At 38.5% G+C, this 19999-nt stretch overlaps 2 protein-coding genes across 3 annotated transcripts; one reads left to right on the top strand and one right to left on the bottom strand.

Annotated features, from left to right (window-relative positions):
* Nucleotides 1–335: 335 nt before the first annotated feature.
* On the top strand, nucleotides 336–2616 carry med29 (mediator complex subunit 29). The gene is made up of 4 exons (XM_084716343.1): nucleotides 336–533; nucleotides 698–756; nucleotides 883–967; nucleotides 2098–2616. Exons 1-4 carry the CDS (start codon nucleotides 372–374, stop codon nucleotides 2323–2325), a joined length of 534 nt encoding a protein of 177 aa, XP_084572469.1. The 5' UTR covers nucleotides 336–371; the 3' UTR covers nucleotides 2326–2616.
* Nucleotides 2617–6151: 3535 nt separating this feature from the next.
* On the bottom strand, nucleotides 6152–16897 carry mlf1 (myeloid leukemia factor 1). 2 transcript variants are annotated; one of them, XM_084716938.1, is made up of 8 exons: nucleotides 16733–16897; nucleotides 15206–15368; nucleotides 10282–10326; nucleotides 8521–8604; nucleotides 8265–8393; nucleotides 7655–7814; nucleotides 6555–6693; nucleotides 6152–6378 (listed from the first exon to the last, which is right to left on the bottom strand). In XM_084716938.1, the coding sequence occupies exons 1-8, from the start codon at nucleotides 16777–16779 to the stop codon at nucleotides 6312–6314; spliced, it is 834 nt and encodes a 277-aa protein (XP_084573064.1). In that variant the 5' UTR covers nucleotides 16780–16897; the 3' UTR covers nucleotides 6152–6311. The 2 variants fall into 2 exon arrangements, with proteins under 2 accessions (XP_084573064.1, XP_084573066.1); XM_084716940.1 differs by lacking the exon at nucleotides 10282–10326.
* Nucleotides 16898–19999: the final 3102 nt, after the last annotated feature.

Genomic DNA, 19999 nt, shown 5'->3' with positions numbered 1-19999 from the left:
TATTCAACAACTAAACCTAAAGTCAGATGACATTGTTCATTATCATTATTGCTCTAACCCTCCTCCCCCTCCTCTTTTATTATTATTATTATTATTATTATTATTATTATTATTATTATTATTATTAAGACAAAGAAATGAAACTAGAATAGAATAAAAATATTAAGTAGAACAAAAGAAACACATACATACAGAAGCACACAGTGACACATCAATATTATTTATTTATAGCATTTATTAGTCACAGAAAGAGGTTGATGAGTGCACAATCTTCGATTTTGAAAGGTATACTGAGGAAATGCTTTTATTTTGAAAAACAATGAACCGGATATTTTATACATCTTCCGGCTTGTGAGCCGTAGCCGGTCAAGATGGCGTCTCAGCAACAGCAACCTGGAGGGCCGATGCCTCAGCCCGGATTACAGCAACCCACAGGATTACCACAACAACAGCAACAACTGAGCCAACAGCAAGACTTTGATCCAGTTCACAGATTCAAGATGTTGATTCCACAGCTGAAGGAGAGTCTGCAGGTAACTGAGCTAAAAACTGAGAGCGAAAATACCCACAGCTGCTGCTCACAATAGCCGAAGTGATGAGTGTGATGAGTTCACAGCCGAAATACTCTAGATTCACAAAGAAATAACACATTTTCACCAACGTGCTCTAATCACGTTGCTGTATTTTTCATTTTCAGAATGTGATGAAGATTGCATCTCTGAATTTGGCCCATAACACGTCCATTGACAACGGCATGTAAGTTGAGGAACGTTACAACAAAGGTCCCGAATAAAGATGTTACTGACAGCCGAGTATGTGATATATATGTAAATGTGTTTTTTTAATTTAACGTTAATCTGTCTATTGTCTCTCCATGTTTAGCAAAAGCAGTGACGCCTCTGTTCAGCGCTTTGACAAAAGCCTAGAGGAGTTTTATGCCCTTTGTGATCAGCTGGAGCTGTGTTTGGTAAGATTTAAACACAATACACACACACACACACACACACACACACACACACACACACACACACACACACACACCTAACCACAGACATGCAGTGGAACCAGGTCTGATAAGTGTCCTTTTATTTGAAATGAGGCAGCAACTAACAGATATTTCCATTATCGATTTATCAGTTAGTTGTTTGGTTTGTTAAATGTTAGAAAGTTTTGAAATATGTCAGTCACAGTTTCCTAAAGCTCAAGGTGATGTCCTCAAATGTCTTGCTTTGTCGACAGCCCAAAGAGGACTAAAGAAGCCAGAAATTGTGGAATTGAAATTTGACATTGTCTTAAAAAGAAATAAACCAAAGTGATTACTCAGTCATCAAAATAGTTTAATTTAATTGTTTAATAAACAATTAATTTATATTAAACACTCAAGTCCATGATATGATATTTATTGTGATATTAACCAAGCAAAAAATTAATTTTATTACATTTAAAATTTAAAAAATGTATTATATAATAAATCTGATGTGTAAAGCATTTTTTGTTCGTATAACATTTGTTTTTCCTTTGTACTCCTTTCCTCCTTGTACAACTACAAAACCAAAGCAATCCAACAGTCATTAGCAGTTGTTTTATAAAATAAAATGACTGTTCAAATATAACAACAAACCATGTAATATCACATTAGATATCGCCACAATCCAGTACTGCATCGAGACATTTTGAGACGTGTGATGTTCAACGTGTTATCGAAAGTAAATAAAGTTCATAAAAAGCTCAACCCTCTTGAAGCCATATATAACGTAACATTTGATAGATGGGAGGAGTGATTCGCCATCTTATAAGAAACTGCCAACCCACCTCACAAGGAGCATTTACCTGATTCTTAACTTAACTTAACTGACTCTTAACTCACTGACTATTGCATTAAGAGAAATTTGGAATTATGTGAAATAGTCACTTGAATAATTTCATCAGCAGGTTTTTTTAATCAGGCTTTTCTGTCCTTAGTGTTGTTTGAGAGGCTGTCTGAACTGTAATATCTGTTAGAATAATTGTGAACTGACATTTTTACCATATTGTGCAGCCCCAGTATCTACACATTAAATGTACCATAGAAACCAATGCTTTTTCTCCTCTGTGCAGCGGCTGGCGTACGAGTGCCTCTCCCAGAGTATTGACAGTGCCAAACATTCACCCAACCTGGTCCCAACAGCCACCAAACCAGACACAGTGCAGACGGAGTCCATGTCTTATGCTCAGTACCTCGGCATGATCAAGTCTCAGATCTCCTGCGCCAAAGACATCCACAACGCTCTCCTGGAGTGTTCCAAGAAGATCGCAGGAAAGGGACAGACTCAGGGAATCATGTAGACCTGGACCTGATCACCCCAACTCTCTGCATCTGGTGACTTTTCGGAGAGAAATGATGGACTTCATAATTGAGGCAGTTTTGCGCTACATTGGTCAAGATCCTGTATATTCAATTAAGATTTTTTTTTAAGTAAGTTATGCTTTGTCTTATAAATGCTGTGTAAATATTTCTGAGAAGAAGTCATGTTGTAAGATGACCAGCAGGTGGTGGAAGAGTTGTAACTGCCATCTCAATATTCACAAGTCTTTTGTAGCTTATTTGTATTGAATATTAAAACCTTTCTACTGATACTAATGTTTCGTCATTATTCACGATGCACAATGGAAGATCAGTATATCATTAACATCTTTAACTGATGTGGAGGATGTAATGTTCCAGCATGACGTATACGAGTAAAAAGCCATCGATTGTGGACTGTAGTGACAGTTAAAGATATGGGGAGATTATGAAAGAAAATCTGAAACCGCAAAGTCTTTTTTTTTTTTTTTTTTGCACACAGAAAAATACATAAAATACAATGAAGTGATAAAAAATGTGTCAGGGGAGGTCAGGAAACTGCGAGCTAAAATAACCGACCTCCCCTCGGTTATTGTGATAATTAATGTTAAATGTGATAATTTTCTTTAAAAAATCTGTCAAGTATGTGTTATCAAGAGGTCCTGATAACTTACACCTTTGGTTTTGATATTTGCACGCCATGTTACCTAAAGGAATACTGGCCATGTTTCGTTTTGTAAAAAGGAAGGTGAAGACGATCAGCCTGTTTAGTATTATCTGAATGAATTTGGTAATTAAATTCAAAGAATGCTATGCAACACTTTCTGAAAAAAACAACAACTATGGACTCATAAACATAATCCCTTTCATCAGTTGTGACCCAGTAAAAGTGTGTGGTGACGTCTGTATTTGCAGGGACTGTACTATTTTCTTATTTTCTCATTATTTTGCTTTACCAACCCAAAATGTTGATATTTGACATCCTGGGAATAAAACTCAACAATCAACTCTCTTTATGGCGCAAACAACTCAGACAACTCCCACATAGATAATGGCAGGGCATTTTTATCTTATTTGTCTGCAGTCACGTTTTATAAGATTTAACACTTAAAGCAGTAAAGGGGCACAACATGTCTCTACAGAGGCAGTGGAAAAGGTGTCTTTTCAATACAAATAGTCAAATGCATTGAGGAGCAGCTGATTTCTTTGTTCTTGGAGGGTCCTGTTAAAGAAGAATCTGATTGAACTCATACTGAAGCAGTGTTGATATAGTGGGGCAACAATAGGAGCCTGGTAACAAACACCCTGAGGAATTTCAAGAGTAGACTTTTAAGAGAGGAGAAGCTGTTAAGACAGCAATGCCTTTACTGAGGGATAAATTGCACTAAATTGACTGTTTATTGCTGCTGCTATTTCCAGGGTGTCAGTGAACATATAAGTTTAAAAGCTGTAAAGCCTGTCAGTCATCTCTGCTGCCTGTGATGAGTGATTTGTGAGACAGCTTACCTGTACTTGGCAGAATTTGGGGGGTGTTTGCTCCTTCCTGTCGTCCATGATATATCAGAGAGGCCTATGTTTGAGTACTGAGTTAATTTTCAACACCATGAAGTTCTTTTGTATGGCTCATTTTCCATGTTACATAACCTACTGAGGATAGTGCTTTGCATTTCTGGTCTGAGTGACGACTCGGGTTGCACTTGGATCCTGTTGAGCTATATATTGCTTCCTTGCTATCTGCATGTTGAGGCTGAGGGATTAATGAAGTCTGATACATGAGCACGTGAGAGGGGAGCCTGTTGGGCTTGCAGCTGTGTTACATCTCAGACCAATCTGAGCTACTGACAAGTCCAAAAATACTACCCTGGGTCTCGACCAAACAGACACAACGAGAGCTCATCACACTACACACTCATGCTCTCATAGACTCACTGCCTACAGTAAAGTACAGGGGTGGATCAAAAGACAAAACCACAAAAATCTTCATATTTTTACAGTTTTATTTTCAGACAATAGTCTGTTTTGACACATTTTTAAAGCTTGTAAAAATATACAAGAACAAAGCTAGAATTATTGAGAATAATCCAGACATTGTCAAGATAATTGTGCTGTGCAGCACAGAGTTCATCCAATGAAAAACAAGAGAACCAAAGTAACATATAAAAAGGGAAAAGCATTATTATTCTTTTTACAAAGATTACAGCAGAGAAAATACATATATCTAGAGCATCAGGTGCTATATATATAATTACAAAAAGACAATCTAGACATTGTCTAAGTGCATTAGTGGATTTCAAACAGTAAGTTGGTACATTGTGTGACCTGTTGCATTATGAAAATGATAATGTGACAAAAGACGACATCATCAGAATACCTTACAAGTGATAAAAATAAATTCCTCTCTGGTTGTTAATGTGTACTAAGAAGTTTCAACAACACCACTACATCTATAAAATACTACGAACCATTTTAGTATCTTGGTTGTTGTAGAAGATTAAGGCCTTAATGGTAATGTTCTCTCAGCATGTAAGAGTAGTGAAGTACAATCCCAATTCCAAAAAACTTGGGACATTTTGTAAAATGTAAATAAAAACAATGCAATGATTCGCAAATACTTTATGACCTCCATTCAACTGAATACAGTACAAAGAAAAAATATTTAATGTTAATACTAAAGTTTTTAATTACTTTTTTGTAAATATACACTCATTTTGAATGTTCCAAAAAGTTGTGAAGGGGCCATATTTACTATTGTATTACCCATGATGCCATAGGCACTAACACACCCCCACAACATCACAGATGCTGGCTTCTGAAGTTTTTGCTGGTACCAATACGCATGGTCCTCTGAGCCCGGAGGACACGATGTCCATGATTTCTGAAATGTGGACCACAGCACACGTTTCCTCTTTCTATCAGTCCATCTGTGATGAGCTTGGGCTCAGAGAAGTTGGCAGCATTTCTGGATGTTTTTGATATATGGCTTTCACTTTGCATAGCTTTAACTTGAATTCACAGATGTTGTAGCTACAAAACTGTACCAACTTTACCAACAACAGTTCTTTTTAATGTTCCTGAGCCCATGTACTATTCTTTATACAACTATGCAGGTTTTTAATTTAGTGCCACCATTTAATGTCGGTTTTCAGCCTGGCTCCCGACATGCAGAGATTTCTCCTTATTCTCTCAATCCTTTAATAATATTATGGATTGTGGATAGTGAAATCTCTAAATGGCTTGTCTTGGATGTTGAGAAATGTTACGTCGTTCTTGAACTGTTGGACTGCTTGCCCAACTTTTTCACCAAGAGGTGACCTTCACCTCATCCTTGCTTTTGAATTACAGAGCCTTTTGAGGATGCCCTTTTACTATTCAATCATATTATTATCACCTGTTATCAGTTAACCTGTTTACCTGTGGGATGTTCCAGACTTTCCATAACTTTTCCAGTCTTTTGTTGCCCCTTTCCCAACTTTTTGCAAATGTGTTGCACTGCATTCTGTTTTTATTTATGCTTTACACAGCATCACAACGTGTGTGGGTTTGTATTAAACTGCTGATTTTGCATGTTTAACAGCCAACAGATTACAAATCACACATATTTTACATTCCTTATAGTGCCTTACTAAACCTGCCTGTCTCTCCATCTCTATGTTTGTGTTTTCAAACTCAAATTTGACCTTTTCTCAGATTCAAAATATTAACAGTGAGATGGCAGGATACATTTGACACATGAGAAAGCAGAATATATGTAAATTAGGCAGCCATATTTGATGGGTTTTTAATTCTTGACAGGCTTAGAGTTGATCATATTGTGCAGTATGCTTGGACAGCCGCAATGTGAACCCTATAGTCTTAAATATTTCAAAATCTGGGTCAAAGCCTTTCATTCTGTCTGTCTTGTTGATGAAACCACCGTGTGTGGGTACAGAACATCAAAGTGTACTGTATGATGCTTGAAAGACTTTAATAAGCATGCAAACTGATACTTTTACTCCTTTGTCGAGCCAGAGAATTTCACATGGCTTTCATCCTTAGCCTTGCCCTTTGACTGGTCTCTGTGGGAAAAAAGTAAACAATCATAGTTCAAAAGTTAAATTAACTTCAGTATGATAATATATTTACAAAAGCATACTGTATGTGTCTGCTATCAGTGTCTCCCACTTGTTTGTCATTTGAGCCTGACCTACAGATTCTGACCTGTCATCAGTACTACATGGGGCGTAACACTGACCTGTGGGTCTCCTTGGGGCCGGTGATGGCTGCCCGGTGAGCACCACGGAGTCGGGGTTCCTCTAGGCGAGACATTGGGCCAGATGACTGAAAGTTGGACACCTTCTGCTGCCACTCATCATCAAAAGACTGTGCCTCAGCTGTGGATGGAGGATCAGGATCATGTTAGGCAACATTCTGTCTGTGGACAGCGGCATTTACAGTGGTATAATGTTTGACCAGCCAGTGTAGTTAACATTTCCACTGAAAACATACAAATACAATCTGACCACATTCCATGGGTCAAACATGGTTCACAAGCTAATGCCTGTATTTACTGTTTACAAATCAATGTAATGGTGTCTTGGTATTTTAAAACTATCAGTTAATTTACATCATTTAACTGACACTTCTTAAGTCGTGCCCCTTTTTGCTTTGTACTCCATAATCAGTTAAGGAGCTTGGTATCTGGTGGAATTTCAGTCAGTTCCTTTCCCATTTCCTGTAATTAAATATGTGATAACTCATCTATGCTGAAATAAAAACCACATTTTGAAGATGGCTAAAAGATTTTGCTGGGGAAACTGTGACCGAGACATATACTATAGTCAAATCTTAAGTTAGCTAATATTAGCAAAACATTAGCTAATTTACATTTATGTAGAGGGGCTAGTTAGCTAGAATTTGATACACTAGGCTGCTTAAGTTCTGACTATATACAATATTCCCCAAAAACATCTTTTAACAGTCTTCAAAAATGTGTTTTTTTTTTCAGCAAAGATGAGATATTGCATATCTAAGAACAGGAAACAGAAAAAGAGGTGAGTGAGATTCCACCAGGTGCCAGGCTTTCTCAACTATTTATGGAGTAAAGACTTAGGAAGGGTCAATTGTCAAAATTAGAATTTGCAATTGTCAGATACTTTGCAGCATGATCTCTGAAATAGCTCCCTCATGCAGTTACATGTTTGAGAAGTGAAACAAATATAGCTGGACTCTGGAAAATATGGAGAAACCATGTGCAGCTACTGCAACAACTCAGTGAAGAATGATTCAGGAGGTTGAGAGCATCTATACACTAAAAACTAAATAAATAAATATACATCTACCACTTTATCGTACATTCATCCATATTCTGAAAGTCCTGGATGAACTCCCTCTCTCCTGTTTTCTTGTTGTATTTCTTCTCAACAACATGTCCCCTGTCCTGGATGTGGTGACCAATGGCCATCTTCTCCAGACCACTCTCAGAGTCTTTGACTGCTTGCCGGGTCTCCTTGATCTGGTGATGAGACATTATTAAACCCGTCAGACACCTCAGCTTGTTCATGAAAAAGTGTTTTAGCAATCAGCATGTTTATTTACTTTACATAGAAGTCCAATCAGAAAATAGACAGTTTGACCAGTCAACACAAGTGCGGCTAAAAATAGTCTTAATGGCTGCATTCCATTTAGGAGAACCAGTCCCAGGGCCCTGGAATTGCACATTCAGGATGACCTAAATGATTTCAGACACACCTTAATGGAGAAGAGCCATCATAGACCCCTGGGAGAATTTGCATGTTCTCACAAAGAAAGGTCAGGGGGAAATTATCATCATGATCACTCAGGAATTACAGAATGAGCGATTTCTCTACAGACAGATTTACTTCTCCAAGCTAAATGTAGTGAACTGTGCTCTAATGTACTGTGATATACTGCAATGTAGCAAAACATGTGACGAGGTACTTACCCCTCCAGGGGCACGGCGTGTCGATGAGCTTGCCTGGAAGACCTTGGGAGGCTCATTTCCAACCTTTGAATATGTCATGATTGATGAGGAGCTGAATGAGTGGGTGTTTGAATCTGTGGACATGTTCTCCTGAAATACACAAACAAATAAACACACACAGAGTTAAGCAACTATGGTTCATGCAGCACAACAGTCTGAGAAAGCAGCAAAACAAAAAAAGGAAGAGAAGACAAAATTATTACACAAATAAACTCACAAAGTTTCTGTGCATCTCCTCCATCCTGTTCCTCACGTTGCTCATCATGTTATCAAACATACCGAAAGGGTTCCTCATCATGTCCTGCACAAACACAAAAGGAAAAGAACAGTCAAAAGGCTGGCGAGTTCAATGGTGGAGCTCATATGCCATATGGTCACTATGCATTATCAGCTCATAAACAACTCCGTCATGTGTACAAACACATGCAAAGAATATATTATGTACTAAATGTGTCTTGCATGTGTGGCATCTGGGATATTCACATTTTATCACATCACACTATGTGACCTAGAGACATTGATAACAAAAATAGTATAGAGAATTTAAAGGAGGACAACTTTTTCCATTTCTCTGCTGCTTTTAACAAAACCTGACCATGTTGTCAATCATAAAGTATTTGCAGCATGGTTGGATTTATTACAAGGCATTTCAAGATAAGATGACATGGAAAAATATTGCTTCTAATATTTGTTGGCCATCTTATTAACAGTATTGTTTCAATTAAAAATGCATTTTAATCACTGTCATTATTATACAGACACAAAGCACTTCATGAAACTAGATTGTAACTCACAACTCTTCTTAGTTCTTATGACAAAGTGCATTTTTTAAAGTTTCTTTAAGTGACAGTTGAGGTACCACTTTTCTCTCATTCTGAAAAACTGTCAGTCAGTCATGCATGTCACAGTAAGATGCCATCGATCACCATGCATAGGAAATTTGATCACACAAATATTCTTTTACAATGGACCCAAACCTGACAGAAAAAGATGCATCATCAACCTTGAATAAATACACTTAAAGAAACAAGGAGGAGGATGTTGCAGTAGTACATATTAGATTTGACAAACATTCCACATACTGGTCACAGTGTTTCCATAAAAATTATTTTGTGTGGCAATAGCATGTGTGCTTATTTTTAAAGGGAGGTGTAACGACAGGTTACATCAGTGTGGACTGCATTCAAAATATTTCCTAAATTCTGCAAATTATTTGTTGTAAATTTAATTTAATTTCTTTGTATCACAGTTAAACTTGATACCCCATTATACTGTATTTTGGCGCCAATATTGACTTTCATTTTAATAAATTACGTATAAATATGATAAAATATGGAGAATAGAGATGGACTTGTGTTAATGAACTGTTGGAACATGGAGTGTAGCCACACCTCTTTTGACATTCAGCTGATGGAGGTAGCTGCGTATTAGTACTTGTATCAGCTGGTGTATAAGAGCTAAGCTGTCACGAAATTGGGGTTCTTTGGTTTGCAGCGTTTTTCTGACCACTGAGTAACAGAACTGAAGTGCTTTGTTTTAGCTGGAATATCGACCCCATCATGTGGTAACACCAATTCATTTTGTTGGTGGAAAAGAAGAAGAACATAACATAACATTTTTTTGACAAATCATTGGACTGTCTGAGCACATTTACTCAAGCACATTCTGAAGGACAAGCAGGAAGCAAATACAATGATTGAATGTTGTGCTTTTACAGTGTGCAGGCATCTTGCTTGTATTGGAAGCGTGGCTCCTGAATTAATTTAACAATTTAACCACCTTTTAAAAATATGATATGAAATGTGATGGTGTAAATTTGGAGTGACTGCAGAGGAAACACTGTGACCACTTTATTGACCGCCTCTAGTTAATAAGTGGGCAGAGTCAGTTATAGAGTTGGAGCATGCACTTTGCCAGTAAAGGCTAAAGTGAGAAACTCATGTGATGGTGCACTTGAACAGCAGAGGAGTTTACTGACCGTGCTGTCAATACTGCCAAAGGGCAACAATGATCGGCTCATATCCTGCAGATTCAAACAATAACAGTTTAGCAACATAGCAACACTGTATTGTATTATAGAATGTTACACCCACACAAATCATGTGGACTTTTTGCATGTTTGTTGAGGTTGTTGCCAGTAAGCTGTTAGGTTGTATTACATTTGTCACTAAGCCCTTGACACAGCTACACAGAGCCCTCCCTGTGGCCTTAAAAACAACCCTTCAAGGCCATGAACCCTCTGGGAGTGCAAGCACCAAGGAGTGACAGGCCAGTGAGGAGGGAGCAGCCTGCAGTCAGACACTGTGTTCTCAGGGCCAAAACCGCAGGTGTTTATGACCCTTCGGCCCTGGATAAGCATCTCAACAGTTGTCGGTATTTCTGTGATGCGCAGGGGTATTGTGCGTAATCAGTGGGGTGTTGAATGACTTGTGTTCCATGTGTAATTGGGTCGCATTGCCAGAGATTAGCGTGGGTTTAACACTGAAACTGAGCTTCATTCTAGGAAGGCTGTGGTGGTCTGGACAGACCAGTCAGGACAGGGATCTAACAGGGGTCAAAGAAGTCCAAGGCTGCTCTCTCAGCTCTTTTCAAATGTCAAGCTGATGTAGAACGCTCCTGACCAGTATCTATGAAGCCTCGTAGCCAATTTTATCCCAGAGTGGCATGTATGGACTAATAAATGCCAGTTACATATCTGACAGCATTATATTTAGACTGGGGTTGAGCAGAGGAGAGATTGAGGGTGCAAAATAAGGAACATAGACCCAGCGGTCTTTAACACATTATTTTAAGCTGTCTGGACAACTGTAGATTGACATTCTCTTTTCTTTCGCCCACAATCTGATACCGGACCTGCCACTGTGTCCTGTGAGGCAGGCTGCTCCTGCTCCTGAGGGAGTTCTGAGTTACACCAGAGGGGACGTGTACTGTAGACATAATTCATGCTTAAAAGGAAAAGTCAGGTCGTGCTGCAAACGTACATCTCATAGGAATTGGTGTTTCTCCAGGGAGTTAGACACATTTTGTTAAATTTGTGCCCTTAGAGCTAGAACACCACAGAGAGGATCAAGAGGCTGCAGGAGAATGAGAGGTGCAGGAACTGCCCTCTGCATTGCCAAGCTTTACTTTGTGCTTTATTTTGGCAGAGCATGGAGAACACCTGACTTAGGCTTGGTTGCACAGACAGGGATTAATTTTTAAACCAGGACCTTTTACTAGGTCCTGACAGCACTATTTTTTTAATTGATTTATTTGAACTTGGGTAATCAAGCCTTTCCATGTTGATTAAACTATATTTAATTTTAATTATTTTTTAATTTGGTTTTTTCACTAGACTTTGATTTACTAAAGTGACTAAGTTTAAATCCTAAATTAATCTTTGTCGGTGCATCCCAGTCTTAAAGCATCACAAGTCTTGCCCAATACAAAACACAGAATGAAAGAAAATACATCCAACTTATGGGACCTGATTGTCATTTGACAGCACTTTTATATACAAGTGCTCAGATGAATGAGAGCTTTGAAAGGTGATATGAACTAAGTAGTGAATTTTGGCAAGAGACTGAGAAATGTGAGAACTCACAGCAGGTTTGCAAAGTAAGACGGGGCTTATTTTACCATTGGGAATCTAATACTTAGCAATCTAACACAAGAAGTACCAGCCTCTCAGCATTATGTGGCTAATGTGTGTGTGTGCGATTCCGTGTCTGTGTTGTCTTGCATGCTGTGACTCCGTGTAATTGTGCTGTTGTGCATGTCTCAATACTGTATGTGTGTGTGTTTATGTATGTATTTCCGTGTGCACATTTGTGCCTGTGATATTGGAGAGCAGTATGAGAGAGTGAGCTGTCTGTCATCTAGCTGCTAATGCACCAGCACTGCCAAGGCACGTTCTGCCAAACAGATGGACCAAAAGAGCAACAATGAGAAAACAGAGTGTCCATGACATCCGCACACATGCTTTTACAAAGCCAACAACTCAGCACTAGAGCTTCAGCCCTCTGACCACTGCTGGGCACAACAAGTCTGCTCCTAATCTTCACATAAATGAGTATGTGTGGGGGTTAGAGAAATGTGTTCTGTGATTAAAAAAAAACTGTGCATGATTATGATAATTTGGTCAACATAAATTCCATGAATTTTACAATGAAGTTGGTTTATTGTTCATGATAATTAGCCAAACAGGCACAGGACTGGGAAGTTAGAGGAATCTTTTGTCTTTCAAACTGCAAAGATCTTATATCTGTATCTCCCAGATGTGTGGACTAGGGGTGTCCCGATCCGATACTGATATCAGATATCGGTCCAATATCAGCCAAAAGACGAGTATCAGATTTTATCGGACTGCATCTAAAATCTCAGATATAAGTGCTACGATAATCAGTCCATTTTCCGCTCCAGCACTTCTATCCATAGGTGACTCTGGCTGCTGACTATTGTTCTCTGTTTGAGTAACATCACTTGATCAAGCCTTCTCTAACATTCCACACTACAAAATAAGTAATAAAAGTATGTATGATTCATGCTGATATTGTATCGGATCGATATCGGTATCGGCCAATACTCAAGGCTGCAATATTGGTATCGTATCGGAAGTGAAAAATTTGTATCGGGACATCCCTAGTGTGGACTCAAGTCATATAACTTGGATTTGAGTCAGACTTGAATCACAAATTTGGTTACTTTACACTCGACTTGACAAAATCAAAAAAGACTTGCAACTAAACTTGGACTTTATCTCCAATGACTTGACTACTAAACATTGTTTTGTTTACAGACAAAAACTATTATGTGGTCATCAAAAAAAAAAAATTGCAGTATGCAAAAATGCGTTTGTCAAAAATTATAGATGGAGACACAACGACCTCCAAATTCGTTCAAAATGTGAGAAAGGTAAATTAAGGTTCTGTTGCCTAAATGGCATTACATTTGATGAATGACTTGTTTAGGACTCAAAACTCAAAGTTAAGGAATTGACTTTGGACTTGCCTGTCTTGACTTGGGACCTCACTGTGAAAACATGAGACTTATTTTAGACTTGCAAAACAATGACTTGGTCTCATCTCTGTTATCTCCTACCCCACTGTCTGTGTACAAATCAATTAAAAAAAGATTATGGGGCCTTTCACATGTTCCTTCTGCATATCATAGAAAGGCCTGACAACTTATCATTTTGCTAAATGCTACTGCTGCAACTTGAGATCCAGCTCAGCAGAACCCTACCTTGTTTTTGTGCTGCAAAAACTTTACATCATTACTCTCATTATATTGTGTCGGTCCTCAAAAAGAGAAAAATTCTGCTAAAATGCTGCTGCTTAAAATACATACAAAAACAGCAAATGACTCTCAATATTAGATTAAATAAATTGTTTGGATCGACATTTTGCAGTGTAGCTCCATTTCACCCACTGTCACTGAGGTCATTAGTCAAGTTCTCAGAGCCCCTCCTCAGCTGGCATTAGCTAGTTAATGGCATGACGCTAATAAAGAGAAAGCAGGTTACTGGCTATTGAGGCTATGCTTCTGATGAAAGTCATTATCAAGGATAAATATACAGGCTCCCCTGAGGTGGTGGGATTAAAGCAGGTGACAGGGACTAAGTTTGACTTAACAGGGATATATGAGCAGCACAGGGGCTGATTTGATTTGAGAGAGGTTAACGGGTACAAAACATGGCAAAACTATACCCCTGCCTGCCTACCTGCCTTTTTACTTCAATGTGGTACAAATAACATCAAAATGTAGCACAGCAAACAACTGTGCAGCTGATCTCCTGTTAATGAGGCATAATTTTTCTAATCACAGAGGAGCCCACACACTGGCTCTGCAATGCAGAGACAAACTGACACAATATTTTTATACAAAGAAAGGAATAACTCAATGTGTTACATTTGCCGAATTTACAAGAGGGGACAAATAATTAAGAGTATGTTGTAGACAGAATTTCACAAAGTTTATAAAGTTTTCCCACCTCAACAACTCACAAAACTGTGATTTTTTTTATGGGAGTCTGGGGCTAATTTGCTGCCACCTCAAATTAGGCCTACTCACATGCAGGTTTTGCTCTGGAGAACAAAGATACAGTCTCTATGAGGATAAGCAGAACACATTAAAAATACCAGGTGTAAATGCAAGGGCAAGACTGTTTATTATCTGGATAATGAATTAGGATCCCATCTTATTACCATCACTAAATGGGGTGTAAAAGCCCTCAGCCTTATCCTGTATGAAAGTGTATGGAATCAAAGATATTTGGAGAGACAGTTGTATTTGAAGACAAACTATATTTTAAGTTAACGTGACAACTAGGCCAACAATGTCAAAATAAACTGTTCTTTTCAGCAGCAGCTCACCTCAGTAGAGCAAAGCAGAGTTCTCTGGGGTCATATTGGTTTGAGTGTTAAAGAAGTGTGTGCGTGTATTTGCGAGAAAGCAGTGTGTCAGTGGAACAATGCACTATAAATAGGGCTCCTGAGGGCCAGATATAACTGTCCAGAGAGGCCAAGGGGGTTGCCCTTCTACTAAACCAGAGACTCACATGGCCATCATACCTCAGTGAGTGGTGCTCCAGTTACACTGCCAGTGGACAGCTTCTACTATAACCTTAGTAAACTTAGCACTTCCCACAAACACTGATCTTCTATGGTTATAAGCCCATGAGAGGTGGATGGAGAGGGTCATAAGTCCTAACGGAATAAGTGAGCTGTAGCAGCAGGGGTTTCATCCTTCATTCCATATAGACCTAAATGATATGTATGTAGGTTAGTCAGTCACACATCTGTACATGTATAGGTGTACTGTGACACGCTGGGTAGAGCTTTATCATCTATTACTTGAGTCCACAAGTAGACAAACCATTCAGATTTTTTAAAACTAGTGCCTCTTGGAATGCAAGTTCTCACCCTGTGTTCATCCCTCAGCGCCAGGGAAGAGCTATGATGTTCCACCATGTCGCGACCACGGCTTCTCCCGTCCATTATACTGGGCATTATGGGCCCCCCAAATGGTTCAGAAAAGCTGCGCATCATCTGCCGCATATGTTCCCTATGAGCCCGGAATGGATCCCTATAACAGAGGAAGAGGAAGTACAGACAGAGCAAAACTAAGCCTTCATTCAGGAGCTCTAAGCCAGTGAGTCTCAACCTCTTTGGTGTCAAGGATCCCTAAATTGATACACATCAGGCCATGGATCCAATTTGATAAGACGTATTCTCAGGGATCTTTGTCTGATAACATTTAGTTATTCCATAAACGTTTATACTGTAGATTGGCAGATTACAGAGAAGAGTTTGAAACCTATGAATAAAATAGTCATTCATACATTTTGTCACTGGGGTTACTTCTAGTCAGTGAAATAATAGTGAAATAAAAATATTCCCTATTGTTCTGGGGACCCAATGACACCTCTCAAAGACCCCTGGGGGTCCCCAGACCCCAGGCTGAGAACAGTTGTTCTAAGCAACTCTGCAAGACGATGTTGACCATGATAAACAAACACATAATGATAAAGAGTCTCCACATCACATAGATATTTATATATTTTGTGACTTGTGTCAACTATAGTAGCTGGGTGCTCATTACAGATAAATTCTGAATGAAAACAAAACACTGAAATAAGACACACACTAATATAATTTCAGCCACCCTTACTCTGGTTTTAGAAGTCAGGTCAAGTACGGACACACTGACTCAGCAGGTGTTCATCCATACAAGTGACAGGTGTAAATTATCAGTTACAGATAACTTTATCTAAATTGTACTGGAAATTCTGTCACTTAAAACGGTAGTTTATTATTTTATCCTAAAATTATACAAGTACGTAGAAAAAAATAACATTTCAAATAATTTCTGAAATAACATTTTTATTGACGTTTTGAAATTACAATTTACGTCAGTGTTTGTCCTTACAGCGGTCGGTCCACCTTACAGCAGCTGTTGCTAGGTAACTGTTTCATTAAATTGTTATTAAAATGGCTAACAGCTAATGCTATATGTGATTGATATCATATTTCTCTTGAAATGTAATGTAACGTTAGCGATAACAAGTCATTTGCTGAAGAGCAGTAGCATGAGTTGTATGTATGAAGCCACATTTCATTTTTTTAAGTTTGCAAGTTTAGCTAGTGAGCTAACGTTAACGTTAACTAAACAAAGGCTGACAGACAGACAGTCAGGCGTAAACTGACCGAGGTCTAATATGTCAACGTCTCGTTTTAATTCGTTTGTTTGTCGAGCTTTCTGTGCACAATCATAAACTCTAGCTATATTGACTGTGACATAGCACCTCAAATGCTATTTATTACCATGATAACATGCACGAGTTTATTTTAAACTGGTTCATTATTACAACAACTCTAACGTTACAAGCCAAAAACATTCTAACATTAACCTAACAATCACAGATTTAATACTTAAGTTTTTCTACTTACGACAAGAACGGATCTTCATCAAACTCCCTGAAATTACTGTTGAACATTTCCACAGATTTTGAAGCTGCAAACAAAAACCGGGGTTAATATTTTTCAAGAAATAATCCGTTCAGCCGCAGGTGTCACAGCTCCACCGCCCCTCAGCCTCGGTTAATGTTACTATGGAGGAGGTGGAGGTGGCAGAACTAAACTCACTCTCACACCGGCCACGTGACGCGAACCCTGCCCTCGGATTGGTTGGTTATTCGAAGCTATTCGCGGGCTGTATGTTGTGGGAGGCTGCCATGGCAACGGCACTCCAGAAATTTAGTGCGAGACTCAAATTTTCTTATCTTGCTTGCGCATGTGCCCAAAGAAATCATATGTGTGCTTATCTAACTCATCCTCAAACGGCTGTTTAAGGAACACTTCTATGTAAACACAGATGTTTTCAAATCCATTGACTAGGCTTAGACATAAATTTCTTTTATTCGGTGGAGCTATAAAAATATAGTTCATATGTTATGCAGTTTCTTTGAACAGTGATCGATTATAGTTTCTAGGTTTCTAGGGTACAAGCCAACTGATATATTGTTTAAACAGACACATCACCTGCTTTTCTAAATAGATCTTTCTTTCTTTTCTATTTTTAATATAATTATACATTTTCTTAACCGTAAAGTATAATATATGTATTTATAAAATGTAATATGGTATCTTTCTGTATTCAAAAAAAAAAAACCTGACATAAAATATTTTACCACGGTGCAATTTTCACTCTGTTGTAATGCTTTTTCTACTGTAGTTGTTTTCTGTTTAAACTACAAAAAATATGAAAAATTAAGTAAAATTCGTACTTTAAAATTGTTGTTTTTGGTTCAGTATTTTACAAAACTTTACTTTAAATTAAACACTGCTTTAATGTCATGATTTTACAGCACTTCACATTGAATTTCACAGACATTTACATGTGTAATTACACAGAGCAAAGACATTTAAGACAGACACTTGACAGGGCACACACTCAAATTTCACTCACTCACAAAGGAAAACTTAATTTCTGTGCTTACCTTAGCAAATCTTTTTGTACATCCTACTTCATTATATAATTACAACACAAACAATCTGGAGGTACAGCAGTGCCACACTGTGTCCCAGACTCAGTATAGATTTACCATCTGGCTGTTCCACAAATAGGCCTGAGTGTGGACTCGACACTGCCTTTAATCCCTTCTCAAACAGGGACACAGCACTGAATACACATAAACATAAATCACTCAATAGTATATATTTAAGAGGAGGGTAAAGTTTAGGGCAGATGAGAAGTCATTTATATCAAACCTGATGCTGACGTAAGAGATAAGCTTACCTCAGGGTGAGTCAGACTACTTTTTTAGTAAGTTACTGTATGGCAGGGTGACTCATTTATCTGTATTTATCTGAAGGTACAGCCTTAAAAACACAAGTGTCACAAGCACACACAGGTTTATTTTCATTCAGTAAACACGAGCCAGTTTTCACTCAAAAAAGTCAGAACTATCTTTATTTACCGAGTCGATTACAAAAGACAAAATGTAACAAATGCTACATCTACATGATTGAACACTTCACCTCATCTGACTGTAAGATCTTACTTTGTTAAAAATAAATGAAGCAGAATAAAGAACAGCAGATTGTTTAGTTGAATTACAGTAGTAACAAAATAATAAGCACATCAGGACCAAAAACAGTGTATTTTTTCAAGTTCTCACATTTTACACTAAGTAAGAGAAATCAGTGGAAGGGTAAATTAAGAGACATAGCCATGGTGGGGTCACGTGATGTCGGTTTCACTGGAACTCTGTAAACACCCAACATATACTTCACGGTTCTTTTTTCTAATGTCGGGACAATAACATGACTTTAGAACAGCTCTGGACAAAACAACAGGAGACAACGCCGTCGACTAAGAGCAAAAGCAACTAACCGTGACAGCATGCCAGCAATAATAGGGCTACACCATGAGCCCAACATGGCTGCAGCGACGATGAAGACGACAGCGAGATGAAACTGGATCCCATTCTTGCTAAAGCGTTCGAACTGATGACCAGTAAACTGATGGCAGTTATAAACAATAAACTCGACTCTTTGGCAAAAACAGTCCTCTCACACACTAATGAACTGAAGAGGGCAAGGGACCGACTTGACAAGGTGGAGGACAGAATGCGAAAACTGGAAACCGCTAACGAGCCCCAGGCTGCTAAAATTTTAGCCCTTGAGAAGAAAGTCGAGTCACTGTCAGGCCACAAAGACGAGCTCGAGAACAGAGGACGACGAAAGAACATACACATTTTTAACATCTCAGAGAACACGGAGGGCGGAAATGCTTTGGACTTTTTTGAGCGCTGGCTCCCAAACTTTCTCAACGTGGATACCAAGGGAGGCTCTCACATTCAGATTGATTATTTTTTTCTTACCCAAATCATTGGTGCATTGTTTGGTATCATGTGTAATAGGCAACATTGTTGTTAGTGATCATGCAATTGTGCTTCTGGGCTTATCGATAGAATGAGATTTTGTGAAAAGTAGATGGTGGAGATTTGATTTACATCTTCTCAAGGATGAGAAATTCACCTTTTATCTGAAAACTGAATTTAAGATATTTCTCGACATTAACTCTCAATCTGCCAGTAACCCTTCCTTGTTGTGGGAAACGTCCAAAGCATATATCAGGGGATTAATTATAGCCTATTTCGCTTCCAAAAAGCAGAAGCAGCTAGAACAACAACTAAAACTTGAAAATGAACTGATGGACATCAAGAAAGCACTGTGCTCATCATCAGACCCCTTGTTATTACAGAGGAAGTGCGCTACACAGGCTGCCTGAGAGCGCTATTCTTTTTTTCAAAGCAAAGGCTATATGAATAAGCAGATAAACCTAATAAGTATCTGTCTCGCTCAACCAAAATTAAGACTCCCAAGTGATACCTTCAGTTCTAGATTCAAGTGGTGTATGTGAGTTTGACAACAAAAAAATTAACAACCCTTTTAGGCAGTTTTACATTCGGCTATATGAAGCAGATCAGTCAGTGTGAGCCTTAGAAAAGATGGACTCTTTTTTGGAAAGCCTAAACCTCCCTAGTACCTATGATTCTCAAAAATGTGAGTTAAATGCTCCTATCTCCAGAGAGAAGACCCTGTTAGCACTTAAAAGCCTGCAATCAGGCGAAGCACCAGGACCTGAAGAGTTTAGCAAACTAGTTACAAACCCTTTCCTGGAGATGCTGGAACACTCTTTCATATCTGGAA

This window comes from Lutjanus erythropterus, chromosome 4 (assembly GCF_056507025.1).
Source record: "Lutjanus erythropterus isolate fLutEry1 chromosome 4, fLutEry1.hap2, whole genome shotgun sequence".
Taxonomy (NCBI): domain Eukaryota; kingdom Metazoa; phylum Chordata; class Actinopteri; order Lutjaniformes; family Lutjanidae; genus Lutjanus; species Lutjanus erythropterus.
This window is presented reverse-complemented; position numbering and strand designations above follow the sequence as displayed.